General features: G+C 45.0%; 1 protein-coding gene across 1 annotated transcript in view; it reads left to right on the forward strand.

The window, feature by feature from the left end:
• The first annotated feature begins 620 nt into the window (after positions 1-620).
• SLC8A3 (solute carrier family 8 member A3) overlaps positions 621-12,319 on the forward strand; it is a 92,698-nt gene continuing 80,999 nt past the window's right edge. The window contains exon 1 of the mRNA XM_063398706.1: positions 621-2,400. Coding sequence (XP_063254776.1) covers positions 635-2,400 — 1,766 coding nt within the window. The 5' untranslated portion in view covers positions 621-634. The remainder of the gene's footprint in view (positions 2,401-12,319) is intronic.

Here is a 12,319-nt window from a genome sequence, read left to right on the forward strand (position 1 = left end):
GCCCTAGGACCCTTCTGCAGACCCTGCAGCCTGTTGGGAGGGGCTCTTTGTGGGGATGATTTGGCCACTAAGGTACTCCTTGATTTATAACTGAATTATGTCCTACAAATGGACTTAATTTGGAGATGGCTCACTGGCCTTAACTGGTACTTTTTGTGCTGCTAGAGACTGCTTGACTTGTTTTATTCTCTGGGTTCTGAGGCAAGGGAGTCCTTAGGTTTGCTGAATTGAAGTGCTGTGTTCTGGGGATCGCCATGGCATCAGTAGGTGAGTGGCAGCTGAGCACTCAGTTCTCCTACTGCAAATGGTGTTGGTCAGGAATGAGCTATTATATACATATATATATACACATACACACACACTTTTCCTCTGAAGTACTTTTCTAGCACTTGATCTTCATCTGCAGGGCATGTAAATGCTGCAGTTTGTTAGAGTCCCTGCTAAATACCTTCTTCAGAGTGGCAGAGAGACAACCCATACATCTGTACCAGTACTCCAGTGGTGACGCAATGAAGTGCATTTGGGTAAATGCTGCATCTTCCTTCTCTCTCATGCTTCCCTCCCCCCTCTCTGTTTTGTTTGTTTCAGGTTCTCGGCCTTTTTGGATCTACACAGTGGAAGTTGCATCTTGTGTATGGCGTGGTTAAGCTTGCAGCCTGTCACCTCGGCCTTCCTCCATTTTGGGCTGGTTACTTTTGTGCTGTTTTTGCATGGTTTGCAGGTGAATGCTGGCCTGACGGGAGACTCAACCAGTACAGTACAAAACAGCTCGTGTTCAGGATCTTATGACTGCAAGGAGGGTGTTATCCTGCCAATATGGTACCCAGAAAACCCATCTCTTGGGGACAAAATTGCCCGCGTTATCGTATACTTTGTAGCGCTGATCTACATGTTCCTTGGAGTCTCCATCATTGCAGATCGTTTCATGGCATCTATAGAGGTCATTACGTCACAGGAGAAAGAAATAACAATTAAGAAACCCAATGGAGAGACTACAACGACCACCATTCGGATTTGGAATGAAACTGTTTCCAACTTGACCCTCATGGCTCTGGGCTCCTCAGCTCCTGAGATCCTCTTGTCTCTGATAGAAGTGTGCGGGCATGGATTCATAGCTGGAGACCTGGGGCCATCTACAATTGTTGGCAGCGCTGCTTTCAATATGTTTATCATCATTGCCATCTGTGTCTATGTGATCCCTGACGGGGAAACCAGGAAGATAAAACACCTGAGGGTTTTCTTTGTCACAGCTGCATGGAGCATCTTTGCTTACATCTGGTTGTACATGATCCTTGCTGTCTTCTCTCCAGGTGTGGTTCAGGTTTGGGAAGGCCTGCTCACGCTTTTCTTCTTTCCACTTTGTGTCGTTCTGGCTTGGATAGCAGATAGACGTCTGCTTTTCTATAAGTATATGCACAAAAAGTACCGTACTGATAAGCACAGGGGCATTATCATAGAATCAGAAGGTGATCACCCTAAGGGAATTGAGATGGATGGCAAGATGATGAACTCTCACTTTCTAGATGGAAACTTAGTGACTCTGGAGGGGAAGGAGGTAGATGAATCTCGGAAAGAGATGATCCGGATCCTAAAGGACCTGAAGCAGAAGCACCCAGAAAAGGACTTGGACCAGCTGGTGGAGATGGCCAACTACTACGCCTTGTCTCATCAGCAGAAGAGCAGAGCCTTTTATCGCATTCAAGCAACCAGAATGATGACAGGAGCTGGTAATATTCTGAAGAAGCACGCAGCTGAACAAGCCAAGAGAACCACTAGCTTGCATGAGGTACGGCCAGAGGAACCTGAAGAATTCATCTCCAAAATTTATTTTGACCCATGCTCCTACCAGTGTCTTGAGAACTGTGGTGCTGTTCTCCTGACAGTGGTGCGGAAAGGAGGGGACATGTCCAAGACCATCTATGTGGACTATAAAACAGAGGATGGCTCTGCCAATGCTGGTGCTGACTATGAGTTCACAGAGGGGACTGTTGTCTTGAAATCTGGGGAGACCCAGAAGGAGTTCTCAGTGGGAATTATTGACGATGACATATTTGAGGAAGATGAGCATTTCTTTGTGCGGCTCAGTAACCTCCGTGTGGTGGAGAGTGAGGAACCTCCAGAGCTCATTAACTCCCCATACCCAAAGGCCATATTGGCTTCTCCTTGTGTGGCCACAGTGACTATCCTGGATGATGACCATGCTGGCATCTTCACGTTTGAGTGTGACATTATACATGTCAGTGAGAGCATTGGTGTGATGGAAGTCAAAGTCCTAAGGACATCAGGTGCACGGGGTACAGTCATAGTGCCATTTAGGACAGTAGAAGGGACAGCGAAAGGAGGTGGAGAAGACTTTGAAGACACTTACGGGGAGTTGGAGTTCAAGAATGATGAAACTGTGTAAGTAACCCATTCATTTCTGTTCTCGGGTCTAGTTATGGTATTTAACCCCACATTTTGAGTCCATTACAGGTGAATGCTGACAAGGGACAGGCTCCTTTCTTCAGCTTTCCATCAGTTTCCCTACTTACCACTTTCAGGCAAGAGCCGACAGCAGGATTTAAGAGCTCAAAGCTCTTGTCCCTTCCCTCTTGGGAATGACACATTGAGGCTTAGAAATAGTGGGGGCCAGGGGATAGGAAGAAAATATATCATTCTCTGAAGTCCTGTACTAAAGCTAAGGGTTAATGGAGAGTTAAGGTGGAGAGAGAAGGAAAAAGATGAGGTTTTACTTGGCTGGGCAAATATGGGAAAGCCTCTTTTTGAACACTAAACATAGGGAGGACAGGACTTTGTTGCAATCCCTAGATTAAAGGTTCATAACAATTATTCCCAGGCATGCAAGAGCTGCTCAGTAGTCCTGGGGTTTTCTTTTCACAAGAGCAATACTTCATAACTATGTCCCTAGGCTTGCCTGTGCAACTGGCAGGTCTGTGTGGCAGCTAATTCACAGCACAGGCACAGCTGCAAAGCTGTTCTGCTGGACCTGAAATCCTTGCAGCCTTTATGACTCTATGGTCTACCCATATTCCCTACATCACCTTCTCTATGATCTCTATATGTCTGTTCATTTGCTACCTGTGGTTTTTCCCCTTATAAAATACTGTGGCAAATGGCAATAATGGTCTAAAGCATTGCAGATCACAGCCTGCCCATGTGGCTCCATGACCCAGTGTTTTCATGCAGAATAAAGGGAAGCAGCATCCATCCCATTAATTCAACATTTTTTTATTGCATACTAAGTAGCTGATGCTAAGCTAGAAAGTAATAAAGACCAGAGAGGCGATAATGTCTAATTGCTCTAAGTACCTGTTGTTAACGTTAGTGAAGAATGAAAAAAATTGCTTAGCTGAGTAGGGAGAAGGACAGAGGTGTGAGCCTGGTGCTAAAACTCCCAAGTACTAAGTGCCTAGTTCCTTTTGCTAAAATCTAATCACTTGACCTATCAGAGGAAGAATTGTGCAGGCTTACATCTGACATCAGAGAAAGAAAATATTTGTACCAAGCCTCCCAATACTGTGCCCAGAAGGATGTTAATATATTAAATTCTATGAAGTACGGATGTCCTAATTTGATAGGACCTTCTGTCTTAGCCCACTAAACCATTTAATCCAGCTAATATCCACAGTCTTGATGCTTGATTATAAGTGTGTGCTCTTCCTATTAAAGGAAGAGAAGCTCCTGTTGGCTGGCTTCAGTCACTGTCAGAGCTGGAAGGGGATCAGCTGTCCTAATCTGGCCTTTTTGGGAACTTGGGCCATGCAGGTCAGTCTCCTTAAGTAAGCCACAAGCTGATTTCTGTGGAGAAAGTGAAGAAGATGTGGTTACAGTCTCCTGTGAGCAGGCTACCTAAAATATGATGGATACTACTTTGATTCAACCAGGTCTTGAAGCCAAAAGACCTTCCTTGAAAAAGACCCATCAGTGAAAGGCCAGCAGCTTTGGGGTACCAGAGAGTACTCTGACCTATACTCCCTTTCTCTCATGTGCTGGCTAATAGAAGACTCTTTTTGTCTTTGAAAAGTGCGACAAAAGGTCAGAGCATACCTATATGGTTGCTTCACTTGGGTTAAACCAGATCACTTTCAGCAGGATCAGGTGCATCCTTGTGGCATAGACTCTAATTAAAAAATGGCAGTCCAGGAAACAAGTATGTGTAGGGTGCTTAACGCTGTAGTCTTTGACCCAGTAATGGCCTAGATCATAGACAAGACATTTGTAGTGTATTTCAAATAGTGACCACACCTGATGCATTAAGACACTTTCACTTTTGCATCAGAAGCCTGCTGGGAACAAAGCCCACTAGCCACAGTGGCCATGGAGATCATGTAGCTAGCAGATTTTAATTCCTTTTGAAGCTAGAATTGGTGTAGTGGCTCAACATGGCATTTAATCAAACTAATAAGCCTAACAAGGAGGGAGATAATATCAGCCAGCACATATCTTTATTCACTCCCTATTTACCCCTTTATTCACACCTACAGGAATTACAGGAATGGAATTTTAGTCTGGAAATGTGGAGATAATTTTCAGTAATCAGTCTTTGGCCTTTAAATTCAGTGAATATAGGTAGTTGCTCCATTTTGCTAGCTCCTCTCTGAGGTATAGGTTGTAGCAGCTGTAGAAACCTGGAAGCAGTAGTAGGTGGGTTTAATATTTTCTTCCTTCTCTGCTTTCTAAATCTGAATGCAGAAGAATATTTTTGGGTAAATATTTAGGCTGTAAACAAATTTGAAGTGACTTAGATCTGAATTTGGACTTCAGACCCATAACGCTGCTATTCCAACAAACAGTTTGCTCAGCCCAGTTTGGTAATATGGTGGATAGGGTGTCTGGTACAGTTTTGCTGACCCAGAGGGCAGTGTGTGAGTCACAGAATTGCTTGGTACAAGGCTGTCTGAAGACACTGGGTCACCAAATAGCCAGAGCATTGGCTCAATATTTGAGTCTCTGCCTCTTAGATGCCTTGCCACTGAGGGAGATCCACCATGAGGTACTGACATCCCCTGCACACTGAAGCAGGAACCAAGAGTCCACCAAGCCCAGTACAGAATAGAGAGGACAGCAAATAGACCAAGATGGTCAGGAGGCAATACAAAGGGAGTTAGAAAGCAGTGAGAAATAACTGTGCTCCCCATTTCAGCCTACTGTTTAGATCCTTGCCTAGGAAAATTGGAATTTCAGCACTAGTTTCCATACTGGTGTAAAACTCCTACACCAGCATGCCCACCTCACTGCCTTAGCCTTCTCAGTCTTCTCACAGAGTCTCTCACTTTGATAAGATTTTTTGCCTCATAGAGGAGAGGAATTATTTAACAGCATCTTGCAAACATGCAAGACAGTGCTGAGCTTTGCTGTGGCTATGCATGTATGCTAAGGATCTTCAGAACTGCAGCCACTGAGAAGCACTGATCTGTGTAAACTGAAGGAGAGCAAAGCTTCCTTTCATGCTCTCAACTTGTTCTCCATCACATGAACTAAAAAATTTGCTCTTGCATTGTGCAGCAGCAGGCAATCTGTAAGCAGTTTGTAGGTTGGCCTCCTGAAATGTAGCAATGGCTAAATTAATCTGAGGGACACTGGATTACACAGCATCCCTGAGATCAAACTACAGGACAGCCACTGCCACCTGCCCTATCCCAAGGGTTGTTTTTGAGAGGCTTTCCCTAAAATATATGGGACCAAAAAAGCTGAGTTGATGTGAGCTTTACAGAACAAGAGGGAAATGGATCCTGCCAGCGGGTCTTGCTTATTGCCTCTGTGATTCTTTCTAGACTAACACAGTCAAAGTTTCCTTACTCACTTTTGGGTGGGAGCACAAGAGAAAGCAGGCTGAGATGAGGGGGGTTGAAACAATGCCATTATTACTGAAATATGGTCCTATGCAAAGTGTGTGTGCATGTTATGTATGGGTGTGCTGGATAGCTGTGAATCAAGCCATATAATCTTGAATGCTGTCATCTGTTGAGGAGGGAATTGATCAAGTATCAAATATTTGATTATTTTCAATACATTTGTTATTTCTGAACTCCTGCCCCAGTGAGAGCCAGATATAACCTAAGCAGCTGAAGTGGAATCCTAGCTCTCTTGTTGACTTAAAGGATCAATCAAATCAAAAGCATGCCTTTTTTTTTTTTTTTTTGGCAAGATGACTGAAAACTTTTCTTTTAAATGATTTTTTTATGGAAATAAATGTTAGGTTTTTGAAGGTATGAAAATGTGGAAGAATGATTGACCTTGCTGCTTTATCATGTCTAAGCAATAAAGAAATCATTAAGAGCCAGAAGCAAAAAATGAATGGAGTTTTAAAGGATTTTCTTTTTACATTAGAAAGAGAACTCCTACCAAGTCATTAAATTTAATTTAAATTTTCTGTGTTTAAATTGTTTCTTCTGTTTAAAACTGTTCAAATTCATATGGAAATTTGTCTGTGTCTGTTTTAGAACGTTTGGAAAGATACACAAGTTACCAATAGCTAGTTAACATTCCAGCTAGACAATGAAGTTCTGCTGTGGCCCTGCCACTTGCAGCAGCTGTACTGAGTTAGGGCATAGGCCAAGAGATCTACTTTGGTAGGTGCCTTTGTTGCTTGCTAAGTTACTTGCAGGACCTGCAGATTACTAGAATTACAGCCATTTGCCCTGAGCCTCCACAGAGGGTTGCCTGTGGCTCAGGAAGGCACTGGCTGTTGAGAGATGCTGTGGTGTTGAACTGGTATTCATTCAATGGGCTGCAAAGCCTCTGTGCAAAGTCAGCGCGGCTAAACTTTGGTAGCACATGGAAACCTAAAGACCCTTATCTATGTGTGTAGAGCACTTAATATCAGAAGGGCTGTCTACTCCTTTTGTACAGAGACTGCTGGAGGCAAGCATATTAAGCCTGCCTCTATAGGCAGTGAGATACTGTTCCTTCCCTTCAAGATTTGCCAGAATGTTGTGCAAGTTGCATATTGCCTCTCCTTGTCTGCTTCTCCCCAGAGGATCCCACAGGCTGCTGTGTGCATGGCTGTGCATGGAGTCACTGTGAGCCGTGGGCTGTCTCCCAGTATGTGCTTAGTTTGGTAACACTGCTCTTCTAAAGGGCTGCCGTGGCACTCTGCAGTGAAGAATCATCCTCCTGATGGGGGCTTCAGACACCTTCTGGCAGGGGGCTCATGAAATGCATGTCTTTGGGTGCATGGGGTGCCTACAGATGGTCCTGTCTGGATCAAGGTCACGTTGGTGCTGTGCCCCAAGGCTGCTGGTTACCAGTTTCCCCAGGGCAGACAGCACATGCTGGTGCTGCTGGCCTCTATCCTGAGTGTTGTGGCCCCCTTGTTTGGTAGGAAGGTCAGTATCCCTTGCCCCTCCTTTTCCCCTCCAATGCTGGGACACAGAGACCCTGGGCTCTAGCCCCTTGCTCGTTCATCTGCCATGATGGCTGTTGGCTTCTTCCAGCAGTTCTGGTGATAGTGGAGAAAAGAGAGTGGCACTTTTCTGGTTGAAGGATGTCACGCTGAGACTTAGCATCACTAATTGGCTTTCCTTTTTGCTGTGCAGCACCTGAGGAAACTGTCAACTTAATTTTTAAATTTGATCACCTACACAGTCATGGTTGTGTCATTTTGAGGGGAATTCTAATATTGATACTTATCTCTTTTGCTTGGTGTTTCATCAGTAGATTTCATAGCACTTTTCAAAGGAGATTGAGAGACAGTATTCCACTTTTGCAGATGTGGAAAAAATACAGAGAAAGTGACTTCTCTTCCTTCTGGATTTCCCAGCAGATCAAAGGCAAGGACATGAATAAAAACTGATCTCCCTGAATTGCTGACCTATGCTCTGTCCAGAGAAGGTCTGTGTACATCAAGCTTATAGTTTCCCATTACTCAGGACCACATTGAATTTTTGCAGATTCACTGACCTCTCTCCAGGCACTGCATGTTGAGATGGGAAAGGTGTAGGCAGTAACTGGAATATCTCACTATTCCCCCAAGCTGACAACAGGAGCTGCAGTTTTGGATGTTCATTTTCCTAAACTAAAATTTGGCTACGTGACATGGACATTGGCTGCATCAGCAGACTTTGCTTTATTTATATCAGCTGTGATGACTCCAATTAATGACCAAGGTAATGACAAAATTATTTTGGTACTTTAGTCTGAAGTCTTGTTCAATAGCTCTCATACACCATACACAGACCCTAAGGCTCTAGGCTCTGAGAAGACAGCCTTCAAAAAATTAAGACTTATTAGTGGGACTCCAGGCAATGAGAATTTGTTGTGTGAGGTTGATGCTTTCCTTCTCTCAGGAGGAAATTGCTTCCTTCCCATTAGAGCCTGTTGGGATTGAATCCTCCAAACTTTTCTCTAGTTTGTCTCTATTGTGGGTAAGCACCTTCTGGCTTTCTTTTCATGCTTCTACACTTAAATTAAAAGTTCTTGATCCCTGTTTTAATTCGCATTAAGGGAAAACAGTAGCAGCTGCCCTCCAGCTGAGCAAACTTGCCCCCACTATTTTGGCAGTGGTGAAAGGCTGTTGTATTTTTTTTTTTTGCTGTGAAATTCTCCTGTCAGTTTTTCTTAGCAATATCTCAGCAGTATCTAATTTAACTGAATTCCTTTACATATATGCACAGATGCTTTAATTTCTGCTACAGTCCATCCCACTGTGAGGTTTAGGTGATGTGACCTGCAGGGGATTAGTATAAGGTGTCAGGGGACTGTTTCTGGAGTGTCTGTAAAACCAGCCTGCAGAAATGTGAGACCCTGACACCACACTGGGAAGAAGATAAGCCCTGAGCTGACCTTTACCTTCCCACATAGTCCTGTTGGCAGGTGTCGGGGGGATATACTTGCCCTCTGTCCATGAAGGACAAACAACATCCTGTCTCAGGGACTGTGACTTACTGCCCATCAAAGGAGGCATTATGTGACAGCATTAAATAGAGGAGGCCTGGGATCCCAGCTCAAAAATGAGGCACATGGCAGAGATGAGCTCTTCAGCAGTTCTTGGGAAGCTTATGGATTCCTCAGGTAGAAGGCCCTTCAAATGGGACATTCTGGGATGTATAGGAGAGGGCAGTGATATTCCTAGTTTATGGCAAACACAGGGAAATTCACTCTGACAAATGACACAACCAGGTGTTGGGTTTAAAAACAAACAAAAGACCAGTACTGATCCAAAAGAAAACAAGTATACTGTGGTTTTGCCTGCTTAACTCATACTGACTCATGCCTTACAGAGTGGAGCACCTTTGCAAAATGAGTAACTTAGAGGTCATGCCCTTTACACACAGGGTTAGAGGCACAGGTTGTATTTGTTTCCCATATGTAAAGAAGGAGGTCAAAGCACAGTTTGAATGATGCAGCTTCAGGGGATGAGATGCTGGTGGCAAGCTTGATGGACCATGTATCATCCCATTGGGGATTTTTTTTTGAAAGCCAGCAGTGGGAATGCTACTTACAGCATCATTATAAAGTGTGACTTCTGACAAATCAAAGTGCCCATAAAGTTTGTATTAAGTATGGGCTTATCATTTGTAAATTAGATGAAGACAACAACAGAGTCTAAAGTATCCCCACCCAGAGGTCCTTCAGCATGTTTTTGATGTGATTTAAGAGAAGAAGCTCATGCTGGTGCAAGATGGCAGCTCTTTCAAATAAGGGCTGATTCACCTGTTGCTAGCAGTGTGATTTGGGTTTTTTTTTTTTTGTTTTACCTCATGTCAGGGAAAAAGGTGATAAAAGAATTTGCTGTGCTAGCTGATTGAAGCACCAGGGACCAAGTTCATCCTCCATTTAGTTTCAGTGAAAACAGCAGATAAAGCTGGGAGGAATGTCGACTTGTACATATTTACAGCTGTCTTAGCAGATGGGCTGTTGACAGATGAGGCCCCTCAAGTCTCTGCCGGGGTGCTGGGTGCCAGCATGTATTGCTGTGAGCATTTCAGCTGAAGCCAGTCCTGGTGTTGAGCAGGCACTGGCTGCTTCCTGGGTTGGATTCCTTGGGTGGATTGCGCTGGAAGAGCAGCAAGGTGGAAGTCTGAATATCAGATAAGACCAGTTCTTCCTGCCGGGGTTTGCAGGAACTGTCCTTAGGAGGCCAATGGAGACATATGCTGAGGTGCCACAAAGCCTGAGTAGCTTCATGTGGAGCATGGTGCAGCCCCAGAGCTGGACTGCAGTGCCTCGAAACCTCCTCTGAATGGCACATTCCTGACAACTTCTGCTTGTCCTGCCTCTCTCCTTCCACATCCTCATGTGGAGACCTTCTGAGTATTAAAAGTAGACCAGGACTTGGTGTTCTACTTCATGTGAGCAAAAGCCACATGGCTCTCTTCTACTGCTCCTTCTGTTAGATCGTGGAAAATCTCCTTTGCTGTTTTCAGGTGCTGGAGAAGAAAGAGACCTCTTCTCTCTCCCCTGTTCACGTCTCCAAAGAGTTTCCAGGAGTGGTTGTTCCTGCCTCTGCTGTGGCTGTTTGGCTGAGTGTGTCATTGATGGTTTATCTCCTGCTGCACCTCTTTAGTGCTCTGTGTAAGAGTATGTTGTTCAAGTGGAATGTGTTAGGGATTACCTTTTGTGCTTCTGTTTTTCTTTCCGTGAGATAAGCAATCCAAATGTATCCTACCCTCAGAAAATTACCTACCTGACCACTGTGCTGCTTCACTTTTATCCTTTAAAGAAAAAACTGTGATAAAACTATCAATACTTAATGTAGAAATTTTGCTTCACTTATCTGTGCTTTACCTGTCTTCCCTCTTGGGTTGGTCTCTTCTTTACCTCATCTGCTTGAGAGTTTTGGTTTAATACTGCTGTCTCCGTTTCCCTCAGTAAAGACAACTAGATCACAATGCTATTTAGGAAGGATGAGCCAGGAGCAGTGTATTGGCTTTGCAAGATACCAAACGCTCTGTTTTCCGAGACATTGGAAATGGTTACTTTTGGTGTGGGTTGTGGTGGGCTGTGGTAGCTCACAGTAGTTTTCTCATTCTGTGGTAGAGCTGAGAGGAGGGAACGAGTGAATTGGCAGTTCTTCCCAGATGTGTCCTGTTAGCTGACACCACCAGAGGTGGGCAGAACTCTGAATAATGCAGAAAGAAGCACCGTGAGTGGACTATGTATGAGCAGTAACTGCTTGCCTAGTAGCTGGGCTCTCTAGGATTCAGTGGCTGGGTCCTGCAGACCAGTACCTGAAAGCTGTGGCAGGGTGGAGGATCCTTCCTACTGCTGGTGTGAGAAGCTGTAGCACTGGGAAAACGTGAGGAGCTGAGCACACTATCTCAGTAGCAACCATGCCTGTCCTATTGGAAAGTCTTAATTTTCTGTGATTAGCAAATTCTTGACATAATTGTCTTTCTTGCTCTTTTTGTGGCCTGAGAAGTGGAGCAGTGCTAGACATGGTGTGTGGGAGTCAGAGCTGATGACAGATTCAGTAGGTCATTAGACTTTGTGGTGGGCAGCTGGTGCTGGCTTTCCCTTGAGGTATTGAAGAAAAAAAAAAGTCAGAGGCCTGATTAACCCATCCTTTGTATGGTATAGGGCGGCAAAAAACCAGCATAACAGATGTGACATCTCCCCTGGCTTGACAGTAAATTGTAGACAGCAGTGGCAGAGCAGGAGAGGAGTGCAGAGTGCTTTCTTGGAGCACAGTGCCCAGGGGAGAGGGTAAAGAGCAAAGGATCTGCTGCCTGTAGTGCTAGGAGAAGATCAGTGAGTGACAGGTGGGATTTTTCTTCTCTAAGCTCTGTGGGGAGTAGTAGATCCCCTCTGTGTTCCTGTGAAGTGCTTTTGGCCATCCAGGAGATGGAGAAGTTGAGGTGCCATGGTGCAGAGACACTAGGGCAGCTGGGTTTGCAAGCCTGGTGCTGCAGCTCCCCTGCAAAGGGCTGGTTCATGAGGGAAAGACTGAATGAGTCCAGACTAAAATGGAGAGCAAAATCCAAGGGTGAAATAGGCCACTGGCTTTGGGTGCCCAGGCAATGGAAGCATGTCCAGCCTCAGGGGAAAAAGCTGCTTTGTACTGGAGTCACTCCGTCTGTCTCTGAGGGACCAGGGTGATCATTCACAGCTCTGGGGCATTTGAGGGAGGACAAATGGATGAGCAGGCTGAGGGAGGACCTTCCTAGCATGTGCTGTATTGACTGGAGCCCCTGAATGGCCTGGCCTGGGACAGGCCTTTGGAGACAGCCTCTTGAGATCTTTTTGAAAAAAGGCTGAGATTCCTTTGCACACGTTGCCTGACGTGTCATACCCCATGTGGCACCATATTTCCTGTCCCCCTCTGGGAATGGAGCCCGTCAGTTACCTGGGAGGGGAAGGTGACTGCCCTTGGCAAGGG

Source organism: Prinia subflava, chromosome 5, assembly GCF_021018805.1.
Source record: "Prinia subflava isolate CZ2003 ecotype Zambia chromosome 5, Cam_Psub_1.2, whole genome shotgun sequence".
NCBI classification, from domain to species: Eukaryota; Metazoa; Chordata; class Aves; order Passeriformes; family Cisticolidae; genus Prinia; species Prinia subflava.